At 34.4% G+C, this 27,425-nt stretch overlaps 1 protein-coding gene and 1 pseudogene across 1 annotated transcript; both read left to right on the forward strand.

Moving 5' to 3' along the window:
• The first annotated feature begins 7,577 nt into the window (after positions 1–7,577).
• LOC122046274 lies at positions 7,578–11,686 on the forward strand (annotated as a pseudogene).
• Positions 11,687–20,235: 8,549 nt separating this feature from the next.
• LOC122046284 (disease resistance protein RGA2-like) lies at positions 20,236–25,507 on the forward strand. The gene is made up of 2 exons (XM_042606895.1): positions 20,236–24,481; positions 25,106–25,507. The coding sequence occupies exon 1, from the start codon at positions 20,352–20,354 to the stop codon at positions 24,414–24,416; it is 4,065 nt and encodes a 1,354-aa protein (XP_042462829.1). The 5' UTR covers positions 20,236–20,351; the 3' UTR covers positions 24,417–24,481; positions 25,106–25,507.
• Positions 25,508–27,425: the final 1,918 nt, after the last annotated feature.

The following is a 27,425-nucleotide window of genomic DNA, read 5'->3' on the forward strand; positions in this document are numbered from 1 at the left end:
GCATCTATTGAGGAAAAACTCTGAGTGACACATTTAAGATGGTACAGACATGTACTTAGACAACTAATAAATGCTTCAGTTAGACGATACGAAATAATAACAAACGCGCACATCAAACGAGGAAGAGGAAGACAAAAAAAAGACTTGGTTAGCAACGATAAAATAAGATAAATTTTATTTAAATATAAATGATGATATAGTTGGAGATAGAATTCAATGACGTAAAAGAATCCTTATAGCCGACCCCTTCTAGTGGGATAATGTTTGATTGTTGTTGTAGATATTTGTTGTATATTTTGTTAAATTGTGCATAATTAAAAGAAAATATTTATCGCACCATAATATAAAAATTGTAAAATAGTATAAATAACTTATTTCGTCAATCAATAACCAGTGAAGTCATACATGATCAAATACTTCGGTACCTTAATAGAATTGATGAAATAAAAGAGCATTTTTACTTCAAAATCGATCCAATTTCGAACTGGTTACACATTCTTAGACTGACCAAAGATTTTGGTATTTTTTACTAGATATGACTTCAGTTTTAAGGCGAAGTAACAAAAAACTCTTTGACTTTATGTGCGTCTACTTCTGGTATTTATTTATTTATTACTTTATTGAATATAAATAAAATTCTACTAGTAGATGTCTGATAGTATTAGTAAATTTATACATCTTCGACATCTTAACTTATCCTACGATTACAACATTTTAAAGATTGTTTGAGTCATTATGCGACTTCTACAATTTGGAAGTCATTATGTGACTTGTACAATTTGCAGACATTGATATTATTTGGTTGTGGTAACTTAGAAAGTCTCTCGCATAAGGGTAAGTAATCAGTTAATAACTAAATCAATTAAATTAAAATCATAAATTGGATTTTTTTTCAAACCAAATCGACCGAACTTTCATATAAAAATCTGAACAAATCAAACTGATAAAATATAAGTTAAATTAGTTAAAACCAAAATAACAAAATTTTTAGTTAAATCTAGATTCAGGAGGGGAGGGGAGTTACGAATTAGGAATTTGGGATTCTAAACTTCCAATTTTTTAGACATAGCCAAATTTAATTTAATCGGTTAAATTAAAATTAGATTTTTAAAATTAAATCGATTAAACTAAAATAATCAATATTTTAAGAGAAAAATATAAGTTTCTGAATTAACTAAACTGAATTTTTAACTTTAAATTTGATTAGTAAATTTAGTTTAACTAACTTTTGCTCATCTCTATACCCGTGTGGTATGATGAAGTTGATAAGAAAAACTTGTTTACGGCAGATAATTTTATTCCCAAGATAATAAATGCCAAAAAGCTCATTTCTTTTCAAAATTTATTTGAAATAACTCTCTACGTATAACTAATCTAGAGAATTTATAATTGATTTTTGTAATTTATTTACTTTTTACTTTTAGAACATTTTGTATCAATTTGATATAAGTGTGTAAATTGCATGATGTTTAACTATACAATATTTAGGTGTCTTAGAAAATAACCATTTATGAATATTTTGGATAAATTTTTGCATTGTGATTAATGTTGATAATGTTATTAAAATTTAATGAAAAATATATAAATGTATACACGTTCAATAAAAATTATAAAATATATTAGTTTATAGGTTAATTAAATATAGACTGATTTTAATTTTGTCACTAAATTAATAATAAAATATAATTTCGATCACTCAAACTAAATTTATTGATGAAAAAAAAATTTTGTCGCATAGAAATAAAATTTGTTTGCTAAATTAGTGATAGAATTTAAATTCGGTTACTAAATTTAGAGACGGAAACAAAATTCGGACGCTAGTTTAGCAACAGAATTGAAATCAATCACTAATTTAGCAAATAAATTTTAATTTTATTACTAAATTTAATCAGCAAATAAAATTCAATTGCTAAATTTATTGACAGAATTTAAATTCAGTCACTAAATAATTTAGCGACGGAATTAAATCAATCGTTAATTCAGATTAACGACTGAAACAAATTCTCAGAACTCATTTGTTGGTGAGTTTTATTAATTTTCTAGGGTAATCCGTCATTTGTCAGTGCACAACAAGAAGGTATGCAGACAAAAATCTTAATAGAATTCTCTCATTTCAATAAGTTGCACATGCTAATGTTGTCAATATCATACGCATGCCAAAGTTTTATTCTTGTTTTGGAAAAATAAAAAAAATCGTATTCTTGTCTTGAGATATTGTGTTTAGAAAACTACATGATAGAATTGGTAAATTGATATATTTCCGCTATCTTGACTTATGTTGCCTGAGTCATTATATGAGTTGTACCATATGCCGTTATTGATATTACAAAGTTGTGCTTTGGAAGTGTTGACTAATTGTATTGATAAGTTGATAAATCTCCGCTATCTTGACATATCTAAAAATTACAAAATTCGAAGGTTTACCGATTTATTATGCGGCTTGTACAATCTACTGACGTTGTTGATATTATATCATTTTTATAACTTAGAAAGTGTCCCTACTGGCATGATGAAGTTGATCAACTTGAGGAAGCTTATTGGGGCAAACAAGTTTATTCCCAACATAAGAGAGGGGTAGCATACTTCTCTTCCGAATGTGTCTGCTTTCAAAGCACTAAAGGATAATGGACACAAGCTTACTGAATTAAACGGTTTAAAATAGCTCCGGGGATGACTTCATAAAATTAATCTTTAGAATGTGGAGAATAAAGTCGAAGCAAATATTACTAGTTTGAAGAGTAAAAAGCACTTGGATGATTTGGACTGTTGGGCTAAAATGAAAATGTTCTATTATAAAAATTAATTTCATGTAATTTGAACATGGATCAGATTGATATTATACATATTAACATGAATTAACTTAATGGGACAAATAAAGAATTGAGGTTATCCTTGAAGCGTGCTTTCAATGTCGATTTAACGCTCTAAACCTTCAAGCCTTCTTTAGTGTTCTCTCACGACTCGGCTCTTGTAGTTTTTTTATATACATGTGGGCTAAAATTTAGAGGCTAATTTAACAATGAAATTAAAATTAGTCACTAATTTAGCAACTAAATTTTAATTTAGTTGCTAAATTTAGTGATCAAATAAAATTTGGTTGCTAAATTTATTGACCGAATTTAAATTCGGTCGCTAAAGTTAGCAATGGAATTAACATTGATCACTAATTCAGATTAATGACTGAAATACGACTTGTACAATCTACCGACATTGATATTATATCATTGTTACAATTTAGAAAACCTCCAACCTAGTATGATGAAATTGATCAACTTAAGGAAACTTATTGGGCAAATACATTTATTCCCAACATAACATAGGTCGGGAAGCATACTTCTCTTCATAATTTGTTTGCTTTCAAAGTGCTAAAGGATAATGGACATAAATTTATTGAATTAAATAATTAGAAATAGCTCTGAGGAAGATTTCGTATAATTAATCTTGAGAATGTGGAGAATAAAGATGAAGAAAATATTGTTAGTTTGAAGAGTAAAGAGCACCTAGATAATTTGGATTGAATGGGCTGTTGGACTAAGATGAAAATGTTTCATTACAAAAATTAATTTCCTTAATTCGAACATCTCTTGATATTTTACATATTAACATGAATTAACTTAATGGAACAAATAAAGAAGTGAGGTTATCCTTGAAACATGCTTTCAACACCGTTTAACACTTTAAACCTTCAACCTTATTTACTGTTTTCTCACGACTCGACTTTGTAGTTTTTTTATATACATGTGGGCTAAAATTCGGGCGCTAATTTAACAATGAAATTAAAATTATCACAAATTTAGTAATCAAATTTTAATTTAGGTGTTAAATTTAATGGCTGAATAAAATTCAGTTGCTAAATTTATTGACAGAATTTAAATTTAGTATTTAAATTTATTGACAAAATTAAAATCGATCACTAATTTGGATTAATGACTGAAATGTGACTTATAATCTGCAGACATTTATATCGTTGTTACAACTTAGAAACTCGCTAGTCTGGCATAATGATGTTGATTAACTTGAGGAAACTTATTGGATCAAATAAATTTATTACCAACATAACAGAAGTCATAACATAAGTCAGGAAGAGTACTTCTCTTTAAAATTTGTCTACTTTGCTAAAGGAAAATACATGTAAATCTTATCGTATAATTAACAAATCTTATGGTATTTATAAAGACAAGTTTTATTTATATAAAAAAATTATGTAGATAAAAATTGTCATGTGTATACACATGTTAATATTAATCTTATATATATATATATATATAAAAGATTAATATTAACATGTGTATACACATGACAATTATTATCTACATAATATATATATATATATATACTAGAATTATAACTCTTATATTTATCCGAATCTAGCTTGACCCACTAAAGGATTTGATTAGATTCAATTAGATTAAGCTCTAATAAATTAATTAAAATTGCACTCTTAATAGAATTGAAGTTACTCAAGTTTATAATCAATAAATATATTCTTTGATTGATCGATCTAACATGGACATCTTTGCAAGAATTTGATTCAGAAGTTAATTTGTACATCCTAGAATAGGTGCTTGAAGGTCTTGAAACGTGTCCTCTCGGATGGATTTAGTGGTTAGCACATGAGATGTTGTCACAATGAGGTATGGGGTTCGAATCTTGACAAAGCCGAGGTAAATACCTCCCTTATGTGTTAGTCACTATTTTAAAGGCTAGTAGCCGCTCGTGATTTACCTCCTCCGTATTGGCCCTGGGACGAGTTGGCGGGGGCACTAGGGACGAGCGTATTCACCTTTTGCCACAATTGAAGGTCTCTAAACGTATCACAACCTATACAGGCTACAATCAAAGGATACAATGGTGCCAGACCTCCCAATTGGCTACATGAACATGTATATTTTAAATTGGAAGCTCTCAAACTTGAAAATTATAAAAGGTGGAACGATCTATCAGTTAATGGGTAGCTATCACAATTACAGTCCCTCTCCCTTGCGAGAATTCTAGTCCAGACCCATAATTTACACAAATTGTTAGATACAAAAGTCTGCAAGTTCTTCTCCCAACTAGCAGATTTGTTACCAGAAGGCATTACCATGTTGGAGGATCTCCCAAATCTTGGACAACTTTCAAGCCTCAAGTCTCTTGACATTCTGAGTTAACTAGGACTGAAAATGATAGACAATAAAATGTTAGCCAAAGCAATCTACTATTGCCGGAGATTTGTGGGGACTTAGAATTTAAAATTACACATAATTTAAATTCACTTAACTGTTGAAATGACCTGACCTGATAGTCTCAGGTTGTCAGCAGGGGTTGGTGTATGCCAAGTGCTGAACGTAGACTTCACAGTGACCAACCGGGCGAGTTAGCCAAGTGAGAGGCCGACCAAGCGGAGAGGCTAAGGCCGATCGAAAGTAGAGGCTTAGGCCGACCGAGTGAAATAGGCTAAGGCCGACCGGAAGTAGAGGCTTAGGTCGACCGAGCGAAATAGACTAAGGCCGACCGAAAGTAGAGGTTTAGGTCGCGATCAACAAAACGAAGCCTTGATTAATGTTGTCGGACGAGTGAACTGAGGCCTGCGACGAACATAATTTCCTTGAAACAGATTCGCCCCACCTCCGGTTGTGCTTCGAGGTTTTCTTGGGTCGTCTGTTTTCCAGGATAAAATAGTGAACCGTGATTTTGCCCAAGCATTGATAGTCACGGCGAACTGAGAGGTACTCGACTGCTATCACGACTACTCTACCGAGCAAGAAATGCACAATAGACGAGAAGGGGAGCGTAGGTGGAGAAGAAAATAAGATTTAATTTTTTCAAAACCACTGGACCATCAATAGAGAAGTCGAAAATAATAATGGATGACATATTTAGGCTCTTTGCAACTTCAAAAATCTACAGGAATTGAAATTGATGCAATCTGAGTTCTCTAAGTAATGTGTTTCAACTGAAATCCACTGATGGACCTAGAAAGATTCGATTGAACTCATTTTAGGTATTGTGGATTTTTGAAGATGTAAGGAGTCTAGCGGTGTCCTCTATCATTTATTTCGGCTTCTCCTTAAAATGTTATTAAAAGAATTGATCTTAAATCTTACATTTGACCTGATATGAATTACATCAGAGCTATTAGGCCTGATATGAACTTATATTAGGACCAGAAGAAAATAAAATTCATTATTTTCAAAACCACTGAACCACTATTAGGAAAGTCAAAAATAATAATGAAGGATATTTTTGGATTACTTACAACATTAGAAATTCACATAACTTGAAATGAGTACAATATGAGATCTCTCGGTAAATTAATGTGCGAAAGAGAAATGTTGAAGTTGTATGCGGTTAGTAGGAGTGATAGAATGAGAAGACTAGGGTTGTAAATGAACCAAGCCACTTATGAGCTATTCGAAGCTCAATTCGATAAAAGCTTATTTGAGCTTGTTTAATGAGGCTCGTTAAGATAAACAAACCAAGCTTCACAATAGTCGGCTCATTAACTTGTGAACATGTTCGTATCAACTTTTATATGAAAAAATAATAGTTTTGATATTAAATTTATAGATTTTACACTCTAGTTATGAAAAATATAGATAAATATATTAAATTTATTTATTAAAATAAAATTATAAATTTTAATAAGAATATTATAATTTTCTCTAAATATATAATTTAGTTTTTAATGAATATTTAAATTTATAATGTATATTTATTAAACTCGTTTAGGTTTGATAAAAACTCGAATAAACTCGTGAACCATGAAAATATATTCGTTAAATAAAACTCGAGCTCGACTCGATTATAAACGAGTTATATTCAAACATTCAAGAGTTCGGCTCGGCTAAACTCGGCTCGATTACATCCTTGGAGAAGACTAGATAAATAAATTAATGCCATGCGGTAATTATCAAATATGGTATGTCTTTTGGTTAATTCAATAATTACTCATCAAACTAAGATGCTTCTCTATAATAATTATTTTAGATGAAAAAAATAATGAAAATAAATAAGTTAATTTTTTTAAGTGAAAATTTTATAAAAATATACACGGATAAGTTTTGGAGAAGAAGTCTTAAATTTAATTATTTCACTTGAAAAATTAACAGTTTTTTTTTTTTTTTGCATCTTAAATAATTTCATTATAGAGATGCATCTTACTTTGATATTTTGAAGGGGAAGTAGCTGGAGTTCTTCCCTTCGAAATGTCAACTTTTGACTTTTTAAAATATTAGAAGTACATGGAAAAAATGGATGAATACATGTACAACTCACACATTGATTATTTTACTCCAATAATTATACCTTCCTACCTATTCCATGAGCCCGTATTCTAAACTTTGTTGGCTCCACTTCTTTTATTTTAAAGAAAATGTTTATGGACTTCTTCTTCCAAAGCTGTTACGAAACCGTCCGATCAAAACTCAATCCACGCTGTTGATCAATAGCGGCCCAGATTAATACCAAACCGTGCGTTCAGTCAACGACGGATAGAATTCACAAAAATCATATTTATTAAATTTACAATCGACACGAAGTGAAGACTATATGCATTGCTTTCCTCTGTATTCTTTTCAAACGCTTTGTTTGTAAGCTTCTTCTCTTTGTTTCCCAAGGAAGAAGGAAGCATCAAACAGCTAGCAATCATGTTTGGGTGGTTCGCGCTGACATCCTTGGGATGGCTCGCGGAGAGCTTCATGGCTGCCTTGGTCGGGAAGGCCGTCGATCGAATCGTTCAACAGTTCGGTGAGCAGCATGGAGTTGAAGATGACCTCGAGAAGCTACAGGATTCTCTCGATCATGCCAGGTTGACTATCAGCACCATCGAGAGCTTGAGGATCAAAGATAACGGCCTGCAGAAGAAATTGAAGGAGTTTCTGACAAGCCTCAAGGATGCTGCTTATGATGCTGATGACTTATTGGATGAATTCCAATACAGAATTCTGAAGCAGCAAATCGAACAGCAAGGAAATGAGGCTGGTAACCGAGCGTCCTTTTCCTCCTACTCCACTCCCCCTCCGAGCAAAAAGTTAAAAACTTCATTTTCTAGTTACACCAGCCGCCTCTTCGGAAAAGGAGATGATAATAATGATGATCTAAAGAGAATCAGGAAAATAAAGAGGAGGCTAGATGACAACTCAGTTGCTCTTGAGAAAATTTACAGTTCGCTAGGCGTACAAGATGATAGAGGAAAGAAACAATTGGTCTCCTCGGCGAGCCGGCAAATGAGCTCCTTTTGGACCAAACCTCGATTGTTTGGCAGAGACAGAGAGCTGCAAGAACTCAAGGATTTGTTGTTAGAACCAGAAGCTGTATCTGGCCAGAGTGGATTCTCTGTTTTGTCTATTGTTGGCATTGGAGGGATAGGGAAGACCACTCTGGCTCAACAAGTCTTCAATGACAGTAGCGTGAAAGAATACTTTGAGCTCAGAATTTGGGTCCGTGTTTCTGAATATTTTTCAACAGAAAAGTTGACCAGAGAGATTATAGAGTATGCAACCAAGAAGAACTGTAATCTCCCGAATTTTGCTGCACTTCAAGACTTTCTCAAGGAGAAGATCACGCCAGAGAGGTTTCTTCTTGTATTGGACGATGTGTGGAACGAGGACAGGCACCAATGGGAGAGCCTCTGTGCACCATTGAGGTCTGGAAAGCCTGGCAGCAAGATATTGGTAACAACTCGCTCTAGGAAGATTGCTGGCATGGTTGGTGATTTGGATGCCATTCATTTGGAAGGTCTGGATGAGAAGTGCTTCTAGGAATTTTTCAAAAAATGTGCATTTAGTTCTTCAAATAGTGGAGTTCATCATTATCATTTGGAAGCCATGGCAAAGAAGATGATTTACAAGCTAAAGGGATTGCTGCTTGCAGCAAAGACTCTAGGAGGGTTGTTGAGCATGAAGTTGGATGAGCAACACTGGAAAAGCATTTTAGATAGCGAAATATGGCAGCTTCCTCAAGAAGAAGAAAATGGGATTATACCAGCGCTACAACTGAGCTATCAATATCTTCCTCCTCATCTTAAGCAATGCTTTGCATTTTGCTCCTTGTTTCCTAAAAATTATTGGTTTTTAGAATCTGAGTTGATCAGTATTTGGATAGCAGAAGGATTCATAGTGCCTCAAGCAAGTATTAGAATGGAGGAGCTAGGAAGCAACTACTTTCATGAGTTAGTTAACAGGTCTTTCTTTCAAAAGATAAAGTCTAAAGGATTTATTAAACAATTTGGAATGCATGACCTCATCCATGATCTTACAGAGCTCATATCTGTGGGTGAGTCTTCAAGGATTGAAAAAAGCAATTTACATGAAATTCCTAACACAATTCGTCATCTTTCAGTGCACCAAGAGGAAGAAGGTATGCAAACAAGATGTTTAACAGAATTCTCTCATTACAATAAATTACGAACGCTAATGTTGCCAAGAAGATACAGTAGCAATAGTTTGCTTGTTGATAGTGGTGTTTTGGAAAAATTAAAAAAGATTCGTGTTCTTATCTTGAGTAAATGTGCTTTAAAAGAGCTGCCTGATATTATTGGCAAGTTGATACATATCCGTTATCTTGACTTATCTGACAATTACGACATTAGAAGCTTGCCTGAGTCCTTATGTGACCTATATAATCTACAGACATTGATATTATATCGTTGTTATAAGTTAGAAAGTCTCCCACATGACATGGTAAAGTTGATCAATTTGAGGAAACTTGATGGAGTAGCACCTATGTTTTTTCTCAAGATAACAGAGGTTGGGAAGCTTACTTCTCTTCAAAATTTGCCTGTTTTTAAAGTACTAAAAGATAATGGATACAAACTTGCTGAATTAAAGGGTTTGAAACAACTTCGGGGAGAACTACGTATAACTAATCTTGAGAATGTAGAAAACAAAGGCGAAGCAAATATTGCTAATTTGAAGAGTAAAGAGCACCTCGATAAGTTGGTGCTAGAATGGACATCCGATTCAGACGTTAATTTGCACATATCAGAACAGGTGCTTGAAGGTCTCCAACCACATAACAATCTACAAAGTTTGACAATTAGAGAATATAATGGTGCTAGACCTCCCAATTGGCTAGATGAACAAGTATATTCTAGATTGGAAAAACTTGAACTTCAAAATTGTAAAAGGTGGAATGATCTATCAGTTATTGGACAATTATCACAATTAAAGCGCCTCTACCTTGGGAGAACTTCAGTCCATACCCAAAATTTACACAAATTATTCGATCCAATACACTGCAAGTTTTTCTTCCAACTAGAATCTTTGTCACTAGAGGGCATTACCATGTTGGAGGATCTCCCAAATCTTGGACTACTTCCATGTCTCGAGTTTCTTGACATTCGGAGTTTGCCGGGAGTGGAAATGATAGGCGATAGATTCTTTTCCACATCAGAAGAAGGCAGTTGCTTTCCTAGCCTACATACTCTCCATTTCAATGAAATGCCAGCATGGGAAGAGTTCTATTGCTCCGAGGATAGAGATCTATTTCCCTGCTTGATAGAGCTTCAGATTTCAGATTGCCAAAATCTGCGGATGTTACCTCCCCTTTCTCCTTCAATAGAATTGCTACAATTAAGTAATGTTGGGCTGGTAGATTGTCCAAGATTCTGGAAAGTAATTGATGAAAGTAGCAACGTAACTAATTCTGCATCTATTACAGAGTTGTTCATTCAAGAATGTCCAAATTTGACAATTCTAGAACAAGGGTTGCTAGCACACCATCTACAACAGATTGATATACAGAAATGTGAACAATTGTTGTGGGCACCAGTCAAAAGGTTGAAAGAGCTCACCTCTTTAGAGTCATTGTCAATAAAAGAGTGCCCGAAGCTCATGAGCATGACACAAGATGAGTACATTAATTTTGAACTCCCGCCATCAATTACACAGCTATGTTTGTCTGATTGTGGAAATCTTTCCAAATCACTGCCTGGCTGCCTGCATAACCTGACCTCATTGCGTGACTTGGAGATAAGCAATTGTCCCAATCTAGTTTCCTTACCAGTAGAACAATTGCTTAATTTGGAAAGTGTAACAATTAAGAATTGCAATGAGCTGAGATCAGTAGAAAGGCTACAAATAAAACCCCTCCAGAACTTGAAGATTGCAGGATGTCCCAAGCTTCTATTTTCTCAAGGAGAGGCACAAACAGAGAAATCGGCACTGCAGATGTTAGAGATTGATGACACAGCGTTTATGAAACAATCTGTCATAAAAAATTTACTATCATCTGTAAACTATCTTAGAATTTCATCCTCTTGTGAAGCGGTGATGTTTGAGGGGGATGATCAGGAGTTATTGCAAAGCTTGACATCTCTCGATTCATTAAGTTTCTCTGACTGCAAGAATCTACAATCCTTGCCAACAAAGTTGTACACCCTTACGTCTCTTCAGATTTTGGGGATACATTATTGCCCACAAATTCAATCTCTGCCGGAGAAGGGGTTGCCTCCTTCCCTCACGAATTTATATTTTCATGGTTGTCATCTGGCACTGGAGCAGCAGTTGGAAAGGCACTTGGCGGGGATTAAGAAGTTTGGTTGATACAGTTTTTGTTATCAGCGATAGTTAGTTAAGCCATGGAAACTCACTCTCCATTCCACCATTATCTGTTGTGGAGGTAAATTCATGATAGTATTTATCATCTTCAGTAGAGTAATTATACATTTGCTATTCGTTGGTATCGCCTCTTTGCACAAGACTTCGTTTCAAGAAATTAGATTGCATAAAGAAAATACTTGTTTACTCTTACATTTTGGCCTAAGAAATTGTTAATTTATGAATCAAATGTCTTGCATAAGAGATGTGATATTGAGACAGTGATCTGTATTTAAAGGTAGAAGGGATTGATCTTCCAGTATTTGACAAATAAAACATCCCATATACTTCCACTTTGATGTTATTTCTGTTATCAAAGTAGCCAAATCTTCCTGCAAGCAAACAGGCATTTAAAACGTCGGATCAAGTTGAATGTTCTAATTAATTGGTCATTTTGTGAAAAAATGGTTTAGGTTTAGTTGTTGTTTTATATATTAATTAACAGTTAATTGCCTCCATTGATTACCATAGACAACGCTATTGAAGATGTTATCTTATCAAAATTCCTACTAGTGTATTTTTTTTTTCTTCTTTTATTCAGAATTGATTTTTTTTTTTCTCTGTGACTGACAAAGTAACTCGTTTCTTCTAAGTTCTATCTTGTTGTTAATGCAGTAAACATACTGAAGCTAGAATGAATGTAAAAAGAGAGAGAGAGAGATGGAAGAACCAGCAATTTATAAATATTTGACAAGGTAGAAACTCGTTCGATTTCATGATATTCATTTTGGGTACAGATCGATGTTCATCTTCTGCATCTCATTGGGTGGAAATGAAGATCTTTAATTAATGATCTTCTATCTTTTTTAAGCCTTTCATTTTGGTTGTATCCACCCTACACACGACCAAAACAAAAGAACCAGATCTTTGTGATGCAAACAATTTTCTAAACTATAGAACTTTTTACTGAATAATAAAATGGGAGCCTAGACATGTATGATCCGATAAAGAAATAACAGTAGAGATTTGTTAGTATTAGAAATTTATACGTGTAACAAAGAAGATATATATTGCTATATCGGCTAGAATTTAAGCATTTTCAAAATGTTGCAAGGTATGCCAGCTATAACTTGATACTAAAGCCTGTAAGTTGAACTTTTGATGGGAGTCACGACAGAAATTGTTATTTTATGAATTCAACGACAGAATTTAAATTTGAACTAAATTTAATGACGAAAATAAAATTCGATTGCTAATTCAGCAATAAATAAAATTTAGTCAATATTTTAGAAATGAAATTGAAATTCAATTGAAATAAAATCCGATCACTAAATTAACGATAGAATTTAAATTTGGTCACTAAATTTCAGGTGCTAGTTTATTAATAAAATTAAAATCAGTTATTAATTTAGCAATCAAATTTTAATTTAATGTATTCTGCTAAATTTATTAATGGAATTAAAATCGTTTGACTGAAATGTGACTTATACAATCTACCAACATTGATATTATATCATTGTTACAACTTAGAAAATAAAATTGATCAACTTGAGAAAACTTATTGGGGCAAATAAGTTTATTTCTAACATAACAGAGGTCAGGAAGCGTACTTATCTTCAGAATTTGATTGCTTTCAAAGTGCTAAAGGATAATGAACATAAATTTGTTGAATTAAACAGTTTGAAACCACTTCGGAGAATACTTCCTATAACTAATCTTGATAATGTGGAGAATAAAGACAAAGTAAATATTACTAGTTTGAAGAGTAAAGAGCACCTGGATAATTTGAATCGAATGGACTGTTGGGTTAAGATGAAAATATTCTATTACAAAAATTAATTTCCTGTAATTGGAACCTCTCTTGATATTTTACATATTAACATAAATTAATTTAATGGAATAAATAAAGAATTGAGGTTACCCTTGAAGTGTGCTTTCAAGGTCAGTTTAACACTCCAAACCTTCAAGCCTGGTCGGTTTAACACTCCAAGCCTTCAAACCTTCTTTGGTGTTCTCTCACGACTTGACTATGTAGTTTTTTTTTATGTACGTGGGCTAAAATTCGAACACTAATTTATCAATGAAATTAAAATCAATCACTGATTTAGCGACCAAATTTTAATTTGGTTGTTAAATTTAATGACAGCATAAATTCGATTGCTAAATTTATTGATGGAATTTAAATTCGTTGGGTAAATTTAGAGACGGAATTAAAATCGATCACTAATTTGGATTAATGATTGAAATGCGATTTGTACAATCTACAAACATTGATATTATATCGTTGTTACAACTTAGAAAGTCTCTGACATGACATGATGAAATTGATCAACTTAAGAAAACTTATTGCAGCAAATAAGTTTATTCTCAACATAACAGAGGTCGGGAAGCATACTACTCTTCAGAATTTGTCTGCTTTCAAAGTGCTAAAAGATAATGGATACAAATTTACTAAATTAAACAATTTGAAATAGCTCTAGAAAAAATTTCGTATAACTAATCTTGAGAATGTGGAGAATAAAGACGAAGCAAATATTATTAGTTCGAAGAGTAAAAAGCACTTGGATAATTTGGATCGAATGGACTGTGCACTACAACAAAAATGACTTTTTGTAGCGCGCAATTATGCTATCCGCATCACGCATCGCATGCTGCATAACTCCATGCTGTTAAAAGTCATAAAGCATTCACAGCGCGCAGTTGCGCGCTGCGGTAAATTTCATTCGCAGTGTGCGGCCGCGTGCTGTCGTAAATTGCATTCGCAGCACGCGGCCGCGCGCTGCAGTAAATTGCATTCGCAGCGCGCGACCGCACGCTGCAGTAAATTGCATTAACAATGTGTAGCTACACACTGTAGTTAATATCATTCGCAACACGCGATCGTGCGCTGCAGTTAATTGCATATAAAATAAAAAATATATATATCGCACATATATTTATCAATATCGTATAATTATCATTAAAGGCATAACTGTGTTACAAGAATATAAAAATAAAAATAAATAGATATCATAATTTTCTTTCCAATAGGAATAATTGTGTTATAGGTTGATAAGGTAAAAAAATTATGAACAACAAGCCTTTCCTCTCCTTCTATGCCTCTCTGAAGTAGTGCAAGTAGTTCAAAATCTACATTGATTCTGATTGTTGCATTGGTTCTTACAAGGTAACATTCATGAGACTAGTCCTACAAGAATTAAACGACATAAGTTAGCATTAGATAACCAACCACTGATTCATCAAATGATAGTTTTCTTATTCTGAAACAAAGGGAGTTGGAAACACATTAATAACATAACAAAAAATTATTTTGACAGGGAGGGACACTCACTAACCTTATGTGCTTTTACAATTAAAATTTGATCGGCTTGATGCCCTCCAACTGCAAAGAAAGGAAGGTAAGATATTAACATGAGTAAGAAAAACACAAGCATAAATAAGAAATAATTTTTAGGTGATCAGAAAATGAATACCTCTACTAATCACGTGTATTAATTTTTATGAGAAAATTAGGTAGGTTCATTTTCTGATCACCTAAATAGTTATGTGCTAGCTGATGTTTTTTTGGAGAAAAAAATTGAAGCAATAACTAAAATATCCAACAAATGCTAGTGATTAACTTTACTCATCTTGTAAACCTCAGCTGGAAGAAGCAGAGGCTGGGGAAGCCATCTATGTTTGAGCCATGGATATAAATCAAGCCATTGCTATGATAGGGATATCATGACCATTGCTATGATACTTTCTTAAAGAAGTTTCAGTAAAACGATCACCATCATCATTTGAGTCAATGATTATGCTTCCACCGTCAGAGATATTGTCCACATCAACTAGTGAAGTATGAAGCTTTTCAACCTCCAATTTCAATACACCTTTAACAGACTTGTGTACCTTTCTTTTAGGATCCTAAAATATACAAAAATGGCAAAAAAAACTAAAGTCAGGAGATTTCATTGAAACAAATTAATAATCATAGATCAACATCTGAATCCATCCAGCATGTACAAAAGAATATTGTTTATTTTCCTTTTATCAGCAGCATAAACATCTAAAAGGCATCATTATGTGTGCCAACAAAAGATAACTAAAATTATTAGGAGTTTATGCAGATAAATCAACAGAAGTAAGTCCTCTGTATAACTCACTTTGACTTTGTTTAAATTTGATATCTCCACAATAACAGACACATCACAATCTCTTGTAGCGTTAGTGGCATGCCCATACAAGAATAAAGTTTTGAATTGCATTTAAGAGCACAACAGCTATAGCATCATTAACAACTCCTTTGCCAAATACCAAGCTATATAATAGAGGTGTTTTGTCTTGATTAAGAATCGGTTTCATAGAAATCATTTTATGTATTAAGTATTTACTTGTTCAGCTAGAAGTAATGAATATAGAAGCCTTCGTTACCTGCAAGGTGCGGACAAAATCTGTGGCAGAAAATATGACACCTATTGCTGCATGAACAAAAGAAAAGAAATAAATCAGAATGAGAAATTATGGTAGATCACTTGGATAAGTGAAAGCAAAGATATGCATTATAAAGAGAGAGAAAAAATACCAATAAAGTCTTCGATATTCAATGAGCCAATATCCATTTTCTAGAATAATGCAACTGCCCTTGTGTTTACTATCAAAGGAAGAAAAATATATTAGGCATGATTAACATTGCTATCTCGTGTTGTGCACTTGGAAAGAAATCTAGAAGATCACTTTTTTACAAGGCAATATACTTTTGTTAAAAGAAGAGCTTTGCACAATCAAACTCTGAAATCCCCAAAAATACAAACAAAAAGTAAAATAGCCTTGAAATCCCAAACTCTCCCGCATTTAGAAACAAACTTGAAGTCCCCACCAAGCATGAACTCCCATATGAATCTTGCAATCCGAAAAGTCTCCAAACTCCACCATCTTCAAGCAAGCACAAATTTCAACACAAACCCATCACAAAAACCACACTTCTACCAATGCTCTACCTTCTTCAATCTTAGTCATAAGCTCCAAAAGAAAACATTGCATAAATTCCACCAAGCTTCATCATATCACCAAAGCAAACAAAATCTGAAAGCTGAGAAAACCACAGCATGCCAGGCTTTGCCTTCAAACCAACAGAAACACCAAGACCAAAAGGAATAATGCAAGAATATCAATATATGCACAAAGAAAACCTCCAATACAAAACCTCCATGAAATATAAAGTCCGGCAAACGTCTCAAGGAAATCCCAATCCATAAGAAAACCATCCGACAACATACATTCTTTCCTATAGAGCATGCAGAGAATACCATTATAAACACAAAGTAAACCTCCAATATAAATCTGCAATCTAAAAAAACCAAAACATGCCAAACAACATGCTTGATTTTGATGCCACAATCAATCCAAAAAACCTCCAATATTACACTTGTACTCACATTCAAGTCATTCACAAAAATTTTGCCAAACTCTCAACACCATCAAATTGAAAGAACCTTCTATAGCTCAAAACTCAAACGAAAGAAATAAACATACGAATCATCAAACTTGTGTCTCTTGTTGGGCTTGCTGTGGACCGACGCATGTGCACCACACCTGGGGCACCGCGGCGTCGCCGTCGAGACGAGCACATAGAGGAAGCAAACCAGGCATCTGCCGATGACCATTGTCACGGCGGGCAGTGGCTCCTAATCGCCCACTGCCATCTGCTTTGTCGAGGAGGTTTTGCTGGCCCACGACGAGGAGAGTAGCAAAGGGGAGCTGTCGGGATGCGGGTTCTCACGCCCGGTGCGCTCGAGGGTGAACTACAGTCGAGAGTGCAAATGATCTGGTACCAGGAGTGCGGTGCTCGGACGTCCAGATTCAAGGAGAAGAGGCTACAGAGAAGATGGATTTTGGGGATTTGGTGTTCGCGGAGAAGAAGGTGTGGAGAAAAGGGTTTTCGAGAGGAGTTTCCACGGTGAGGCCTTTTGACATAAGATGGTTTACGAGGGTTCGGGAATCATAATTTTTATTTATTTTTTAGGTTTTATGTAAGATTTAAGGGATTAAAATTTTTATAAATTTTTAAAGATTATTAACAGCATGCAACCGCACATATTTTAATAATAATTATTTACAACATGTATTTTTGTATGCCGTCAATAATATAAGTATGATAACATTAACAGCGCGCTTTGTACATCGTTAATATTAAATTTTAACAGCTCACTTTATACGTTGTAGAAAAGTTTATTGATAGCGTACATTTTATGCACACCGTCATTTGTATAAATATTATATTATCCGCAGTGTACATAATTAGGTATGTTGTAAAAACTATTATTAACGGCGTACTTTAACTACATGTCGTTGATGATGCGCTACGGAAAATCATATTTGTTGTAGTGGTGGGCCAGATGAAAATATTCTATTACAAAAATTAATTTCATATAATTCAAACATCTCTTATGTTACATATTAACATGAATTAACTTAATAGAACAAATAAAGAATTCTTAATGCGTGCTTTCAACATCGGTTTAACATTCCAAACAGTCAAGCCATCTTTGGTGTTGTCTCAAGACTCAACTCTGTATATATATATACACTTATCTGGCCATCTTTGGTATTGTCTCACGACTCTACTCTTTTATTTATATATATATATATATATATATATATACTCTTGTCATGTCAATATTAATCTAATATATAATTTATTTTTTACTGCAATGATGATAAATTATAATATATATATATATATATATATTTCCATTACAATCCTGTCATGTCAATATTAATCTAATATATATTTTATTTTCTACTGCAATGATGATAAATTATAACTCTGATAATTTATCCAAATCTAATTCGATCCGCTAAAGGGATCTGATTAGATCCAATTAAATTAAGCTCTAATAAATTAATTTTAATCTAATCAATTCTTAACTAGTCATAATAATTTATTAATCTCATTTTATTCCATTAAAAAAATAAAATTGCACTCTTAATACAATTGAAGTTATTGAAGCTTATAATCAATAAATATATCCTTTGATTGATGAATCTAACATGGACATGTTTTCAAGAATTTGATTTGGACGTCACATTGGAAAGTCCACTTGTGGAAAGTAAATTAATCCATATTTGAGGTTAATCTATCTCACCCTTTCTCTCCACTTGTGAAAAATAAAGTAATCTCAACATCACATTGGGTCCGATAATCTATATTATAACCCAAAAGAAATAAGATTTATTTTTTTCAAAATTATTGAACCAGCACTAGAAAAACTAAAAATAATAATGGAGAGTATATTTAAATTTATTGCAACCTTAAAAATTCACAGGACCTGAAATGAATCAATGATTTTTGACTGAAATTTATTGATGGACCTAAACAAGTCCGATTTGATCCATTTTATGTCCTGTGAATTTCTGAAGCTAAGCTACAAGCAATCCAACAGTGTCCTCCATTGTTTATTTTGATTTCTCCGGAGATGTTAAAATGTTATTAAAAGAATCGGCTCTAAATCCCATATGATCATATTGGCCCTGATATGAATCATAGCAAGGTCGTTTGACCTGATATAAATCATAATAAGGCCATTGGACCTGATATGAGTTCATGTTGGCTTAATATAAACTCATATTATGACCAAGAAAAAAAATCATTTTTTTCTCAAAACCATTAGATCACCACTAGAGAAATCGAAAATAATAATGAAGACATATTTAGACTTCTTGCAATCTGAAAAATTCACAGGACATGAAATAGGTGCGATCTGAGCTATCTAGGACGATTAATGAGTTTCGACTGAGCCCCACTGATAGACATAGACCAGTCCGATTAGATCCATTTTAGGTTCTGTAGATTTCTGAAACTGCAAGGAGTCCAATAGTACCCTCTATTGCTTATTTCGGCTTCTCCAAAGATGTTAAAATGTTATTGAAAGAATCATCTCTAAATCTCATGTTAAGCTTGATATGAATCATATCATGTCCACGTTGACCTCATATGAACTCATATCAGCCCCACGTTAATTCTGGTACGAACTCATATTAGAACCAAGAAAAAAAAGATTCATTTTTTTCCAAACCACTAGATAGGTGAGAGAGAGTGAGAAAGAGATTTATTTTCCACGAGCGGAGAGATAAGGAGGGAGGGAAATATGTTGAAGTTGTATGTAGTTAATAGGAGGGGTAGGACGAGAAGACCAGATAAATTAGTATATTTTTAATAATTACCATAGTATGATATGTCTTGGCTCAATTCAAAAAGTTAGATGCACTTTTATTTTATTTTTTTAAGTAAATTGCTCGTCCAATTAAGATATCCATGTTGTCTCTATAATGATCATTTTAGATGAAAAATAATGATAATAAATAAGTTAATATTTTAAGTAAAAATTTCATAAAAATATACACGGATAAGTTTCGGAGAAGATGTCTTAAATTTAACTGTTTCACTTAAAAAATTAACACTTTTTTTTACATCTTAAATAATTTCATTATAGAAATGCATCTTATTTGATATTTTGAAGGGGAAGTAGCCGGTGTTCTTTCCCTTTCCAATGTGAACATTTGACTTTATGAAATATAATATGGCAGAAGTACATGATGGATGAATACATGTTCCACCTCACTCACTGATTAATTTACTCCAATAATTATATCTTCCTACCCACTCCATGATCCCGGACTTTAAACTTTCTTGGCTCGACTTTTTCTTTTATTTTAATTTTTTTTTAAAGTATCTTGACTTGCAAGTCGCATCCAAAGTCAAGACTATATGCTTTGCTTTCATCTCCATTATTTTCAAGCTTCCGCTCTTTGTTTCCCAAGGAAGAAGGAAGCATCAAACAGCTAGCAATCATGATTGGGTTCGCGCTGACAGCCTTGGGATGGCTCGCGGAGAGCTTCATGGTTGCCTTGGCCGGAAAGGCCGTCGATCGCGCTGTTCAACAGTTTGGTGAGCAGCATGGAGTTGAAGATGACCTCAAGAAGCTGAAGGATTCTCTCGCCAACGCCATGTTGCAAATCAGCACCATCGAGAACTTGTGGCTAAAAGATGAGGTCCTGCAGCAGAGATTGAAGGAGTTGCTGATAGACCTCAAGGATGCTGCCTACGATGCTGATGACTTATTTGATGAATTCCAATACAGAATTCTGAAACAGCAGATCGAGCAACAAGGAGATGAGGCTGGTAACCGAGCATCATCTTCCTCCTACTCCACTCCCCCTCCAGGCAAAAAGATAAAAACTTCATTATCTAGTTACGCCAGTGGCCTTTTCGGAAAAGGGGATGATGATGATAATAATAATAATGATGTGCAGAGAATGAGGGAAATAAAGGGTAGGCTAGATGACAACTCAGTTGCTCTTGAGAAAATTTACAGTTCGCTAGGCACAGAAGATGATAGAGGAAAGAAACAATTGGTGTCCTCGGAGAGCCGGCAAACGAGCTCCTTTTCGATCGAACCTCAATTGTTTGGCAGAGATAAAGAGCTGCAACAACTCAAGGATTTGCTGTTGAAATCAGAAGTTGCATCTAAATTTGGCCAAAGTGGAGTCTCTGTTTTGTCTATTGACGGTATTGGAGGGATTGGGAAAACCACTCTGGCTCAGGAGGTCTTCAATGACAGTAGCGTGGAAGAATACTTTAAGCTCAGAATTTGGGTCTGTGTTTCTGAAAATTTCAGCACAGAGAGATTGACCAGAGAGATTACAGAGTATACAACCAAGGAGAAGTGTAATGTCCCGAACTTTGCTGCTCTTCAAGTGGTTCTCAAGGAGAAGATCACTCAAGAGAGATTTCTTCTGGTATTGGACGATGTGTGGAACGAGGAAAGGCACAAATGGGAGAGCCTTTGTGCACCATTGAGGTTTGGAAAACCTGGTAGCAAGATATTAGTAACAACTCGCTCTAGGAGTATTGCTGGCATGGTTGGTGATGTGGATCCGATTCATCTGGATCGTATGGATGAGAAGAGCTTCTGGGAATTTTTCAAGAAATGTGCATTTGGTTTTTCAAATAGTGGAGTTCATGATCCTCATTTGGAAGCCATGGCGAAGAAGATGACTTGCAAGTTAAAGGGTTTGCCGCTTGCAGCAAAGACTCTAGGAGGATTGTTGAGCAAGAAGTTGGATGAGCAACACTGGAAAAGCATTTTAGATAGTGAAATATGGCAACTTCCCCAAGAAGAAAATGGGATTATGCCAGCACTACAACTGAGCTATCAATATCTTCCTCCTCATCTTAAGCAATGCTTTGCATTTTGCTCCTTGTTTCCTAAAGATTATAAGTTTTCTGAATCTGAGTTGATCGGTATTTGGATAGCAGAAGGATTCATAGTGCACCAAGGAAGTATCAGAATGGAGGAGCTAGGAAGCAACTACTTTCATGAGTTAGTTAACAGGTCTTTCTTTCAAAAGTCAACAACCAGATTGAGGAAGCAAGGAAGCCGAAGCAACTACTTTCATGAGTTAGTTTACAGGCGGTCTTTCTTTCAAAAGTTAGGAACAAAAACTGATCGTAGGGGTCGGTTTTTCATTGAAAGTTCAACCGATGGAAAATTTGTAATGCATGACCTCATACATGATCTTGCAGAACTCATATCTATGAGTGAGTCTTACCGGGTTGAGAAAGGCAAGTCTCATGCAATTCCTAGCACTATTCGTCATCTTTCATTGCACAAAGAGGAAAAAGGTACGCAGACAAGATGTTTAACAGAATTCTCTCACTACAATAAATTACGAACGCTAAATTTGTCATTTGGATACACTCGTGAGAGTTTTATTTTTGATTGTGGTGTTTTGGAAAAATTTAAAAAGATTCGTGTTCTTGACTTGAGTCATTGTGCTCTCAGAGAGTTGCCTGATAATATTGGTATGTTGATACATCTCCGCTATCTTGATTTATCTTGGAATCAAAAAATTAGAAGGTTGCCCGAGTCATTATGCAACTTGTACAATCTACAAACATTGATATTGCGGGAATGTATTAACTTAGAAAGCCTCCCACATGGCATGATGAAGTTGATCAACTTGAGAAAACTTGATGCGATGGAACATGTAGTAGATAAGTTTATTCACAATATAACAGAGATTGGGAAGCTTACTTCTCTTCAGAATTTGTCTACTTTCAAAGTGCTAAAGGATAATGGACACAAACTTGCTGAATTAAACGGGTTGAAACGGCTCCGGGGAAAACTTTGTATAACTAATCTTGAGAATGTGGAGAACAAAGACGAAGCAAGTATTGCTAGTTTGAACAGTAAAGAACACCTCAATAGGTTGGAGCTACAATGGACATCTCTGCAAGAATCCGATTCAGACGATAAGTTGCACATCTCAGAGCAGGTGCTTGAAGGTCTCCAGCCGCATCACAACCTACAATGGTTGACAATCAGAGGATACAATGGTGCTAGACCTCCCAATTGGCTACACGAACAAGTATATTCTAGATTGGAAGCTCTCCAACTTCAAAATTGTAAAAACTGGAACGATCTATTAGTTATTGGGCAATTATCACAGTTAAAGCACCTCTCCCTTGTGAGAATTCCAGTCCAGATCCAAAATTTACACAATTTGTTCAATCCAAAACACTGCAAGTTTTTCTCCCAACTAGAAGAATTGGTACTAGAGGGCATTACCATGTTGGAGGATCTCCCAAATCTTGGACAACTTCCATCTCTCAAGTCTCTTGACATTCGGAGTTTGACGGGAGTAAAGATGATAGGCGATAAATTCTTTGCTGCAATAGAAGGAGGTAGTTGTTTTCCTAAATTACATACTCTCCGTTTCAATAACATGTCTGCATGGGAAGAGTTCTATTGTTCCGACGATAGAAATCTATTTCCTTGTTTGGATCTTTTGAATATTTCAAATTGCCAAAAGCTGCTGATGTTACCTCGCCTTCCTCCTTCAATAACATGCCTGCAATTAAATGACGTTGGGCTGGAAGATTGTCCAAGATTCTGGAAAGCAATTGATGAAGGTAGCAGCATAACTAATTCTGCATCTGTTACAGAGTTGTCCATTCAGGAATGTCCAAACTTGAAAATTCTAGAAGAAGGGTTGCTAGCACACCATCTACAGCAGATTTATATACATAAATGTGAACAATTGTCGTCGGTGCCAGTCAAAAGGTTGAAAGAACTCACCTCTTTATGGTCATTGTCAATAACAGAGTGCCCGAAGCTCACGAGCATGACACAAGATGAGTGCATTGATTTCCAACTCCCGCCATTAATTACAGAACTATGTTTGTCTGATTGTGGAAATATTTCCATATCACTGCCTGGCTGCCTGCATAACCTGTCCTCGTTGACTGTCTTGATTATAGGCAAATGTTCAGATCTAGTTTCTTTACCAATACAACCATTGTTTAATTTGAATCGTTTAATAATCGAGAATTGCAATGAGTTGAGATCAGTAGGAGGACTTCTAATAAAATCCCTCATGGACTTGGAGATTACAGGATGTCCCATGCTTCAACTTTCTCAAAGAGAGGCACAAACAGAGAAATTGTTATTGCGGAAGTTAGTGATTGATGACACAGCGTTTATGCAACAATCTCCCATAAAAAATTCACTATCATCTGTAGAAATTCTTAGCATCTCATCCTCTTGTGAAGCGGTGATGTTTGAGGGGGAAGATCAGGAGTCATTGCAAAGCTTGACGTCTCTCTATCAATTAAGTTTCTCTGATTGCAAGAATCTACAATTCCTGCCAACAAAGTTGTACACCCTTACGTCCCTTCAGGTTTTGCGGATACTTAATTGCCCACAAATTCAGTCTTTGCCAGAGAAGGGGTTACCTCCTGCCCTCATAAATCTAGTCTTTCGTGATTGTCATCTGGCACTGGAGCAGCAGTTGTTAGTACACTTGGAGGAGATTAAGAAGTCTGGTCGTTGCCGTGGAATAACTTACGGGTAGATACTTAAAGCCATGGAGACCCACTCTCTTCCATTTTACCATTGGATGAGAATGTTAATGTTGAGGTAAAATCACAATATTGTATGTTTTTCCAGTAGAATAGTTATATATTTATTATGCATTGGTATCACCTCTTTGCACAATACTTTGTTATTGCATAAAGAAAATACTTGTTTGTTTTCTTACATTTTGCCTTAAAAATTTGTTAATTTACGATTTAAATGTCTTGCTTAAGAGATCAAATTAAAAACACACACATATACTTACACTTATGTTATTTCTACTATCAAAGTAGTCAAATCTTCCTGCAAGCAAACAGGCATTTAACACGTGGGATCAAATTAAATATTCTAATTAATAGGTCATTTTGTGAAAAAAAAAAAACAAAGCTTTAGGTTTAGTTATTGTTTTATGTATTAATTAGCCGTTAATTTGCCTCCATTGTTTACTTTATACTCAATGCTACTGAAGATGCTATCTTAACAAAGTTCCTACAAGTGTACCTTTTTTTTCTTTTATTGTGAATATATAGCTATGGGGAAAATGTTTTGAAGTAAATACCGAGTGGAACATTAGCACATGCAGACCAACATCTTGAAACGTAGAAAGTGATAGCTATTGCTGCTACTGCATTTTTTTTTTGTCAATTAGCTTTCTATATATCACCGTGCATGTCTTTATACTCTTAGCTCGTAACAATATCCATGGAGCCTGGATATACTCAGCGACATACAGAACATGAGCAACTCACAAAAGAGTTCCTGACGCTTTTGGAAGAGGACAATGGGGGCGGAGGAGGAGGAGGAGGACGAGGTTCGAGGGGCGTGGAGGCTGAAAGGCAATCAAAGGGTCAACTCTGATAATTGAAAGTATCTCGACATCCTTATTCTGTTCTTTTAGCTAGTCGTTTTGTTCAGGACTGCTGATAATTGGAAGTATAGTTCATCAGTCAAGCAAATTAAAATGTAACAACTTGATATATTTTGTCTCAGTTTCAGTTTTTTGTCATGCCATGCACAATGTCAATTGTCAAACATTATGTTTTTAGGTTTTCTTCAGAAAATAAGGGCACAATTTTTAAGTCTTTCATATTGGTTGTATCCACCCTGTAGACAACCAAAACAAAAGAACCAGATCAGTCTTTGTGATGCAAACAATTTTCTAAAGCATAGAACTTTACTGAATAATAAAATGGGAGCCTAGACATGTATGATCCAATAAAGAACTGTAGAGATTTGGTAGTATTGCTATATCGACTAGAATTTAAGCATGTTCAAAAATGTTGCACAGTATGCCAGCAACAATTGACACTGAAGCCTATAAGTTGAACTTTTGCTGGGAGTCTCAATGAACAGAGCATCAAATATGACCTAGAGCCTCTACCATGTGGGCATAAAATCTTCAGCAATGATTTGGTCAGAAAGTATGCTTAATTACAATGTCATGGTTACAATAACTACTAAACCAAGAATATGCATAGTGACCGTAATCTAAAAAGGATTCTACTTTTTATACAGTTCATAGTTGATAGAGGGAAAAAAATGGGGTCTGCCCATAGCAAGCATATACTTGTAATTAGTAAGATAGAAAAGCAATTTTGAATGAGACAAATCAGGTTTAACAGAACAAATAAAAGAAGACAAGACAATGTGAGTTTCTATCAGTTGAAAGATCTACAATTTAATTATTCTATTAATGTTATCACAATGTCTATGATTGAAGCAGAAGTTAGGTAATCTAGGAATGAAATTTATACAAATATGACATGGGCACTCACGTTGTTCCATAGAGTAAAATCTTCAAAACTTTTGTGTTATCATCATCACCATGGTTGTCCTCGACAAAATAAGTTAAGCTGGTGATTTACTATATAAAATAGTCCATAAAGACATTTACTTACATGTTTGAAGAATGTTGTAGTAAAGTAAAATGCTATAAACTTGTACAAATCATTTACTTGCAAACAGTTTGAAACTTGAGGTACTTCAATGTGACTGGCTTCGCTTGAAATTTCAACATATATAAAGCATAACTATTGAACTTACATGCAGTGAAAGCAGTATAGCTGCAAAATCTACAGTTTAACACAAAAAATAGATAGCATAGAAAAACTCACAACAAGAAAACATTGGTACTTCACCTTTCGATTATCAGGTGATAAACTGAGAGACTCACTTGGTGGATAATCATTAACATTACTATAAAATTATCAAGTGTTAAACAAAAAGTGTATTGTAGCAATATAGGGAAAATTATAACAACCTGTTTTCTTTGGAAAATTTGTAATCTTGATAATAAGGATATCTAACAGCTATACAGATATCTAATGCCCATATGCTCTTTGTTTACAACCTAGGACGTGAGAATTAGAGAAGAGTTTTGCCATATCAACAATGTTCAAAAGGGAAAAAGAAATCATTCCAGAAAGTACTACATTTATAACATGTGAACCCAAGTCAACTTCTCTTGCATTGACATTGTGATGCATGAATCCAACAGATGAAACATGTTGTGGCATACATTTCACAATTGTATTTTGGAAAAAGAAATGAACTGCATTATTATCTAGCAATGTTTAAGAATTATAAGGATGCCTTGTCATTTACTACGTAATTTAAAAAAGATATCTATATTAGCACAATGGGATATAAACACTGACACAATTATAAAAAGAAGCATGATGACTCATACAAAAAATATAACTAAACAAGAATAGCTCATGCAACAGTACAATGAGTATTTGAAGATATTTTTTACAGTAAAGGTCAGGCAAAATGCTTACTCTCACTCTTACAGGGTGTAACTTGTAAGCATCTATTGTTGTTGTAGGAGAGCACTAACATAGTAGTAAATTACATCAAAATAGTAAGCATGTAATAAACAGATAAATAAAAGAGTAAGATTCAGAAATTGTTATCTTTCGGTTAAGTGTCGGCGTGCCGACTGTCTTTAGAGAATTTATTGTCGCCCACGGTGCAGAGGCTCTTCGGCAAAATTCTCCCAAGATCC

The sequence above is a fragment of the Zingiber officinale genome, chromosome 1B (assembly GCF_018446385.1).
Source record: "Zingiber officinale cultivar Zhangliang chromosome 1B, Zo_v1.1, whole genome shotgun sequence".
In the NCBI taxonomy this organism is placed as follows: domain Eukaryota; kingdom Viridiplantae; phylum Streptophyta; class Magnoliopsida; order Zingiberales; family Zingiberaceae; genus Zingiber; species Zingiber officinale.

Coding starts and splice junctions, on each gene's coding strand:
- LOC122046284 (XM_042606895.1), top strand. CDS start 20,352: ATGATTGGGTTCGCGCTGACAGCCTTGGGATGGCTCGCGGAGAGCTTC.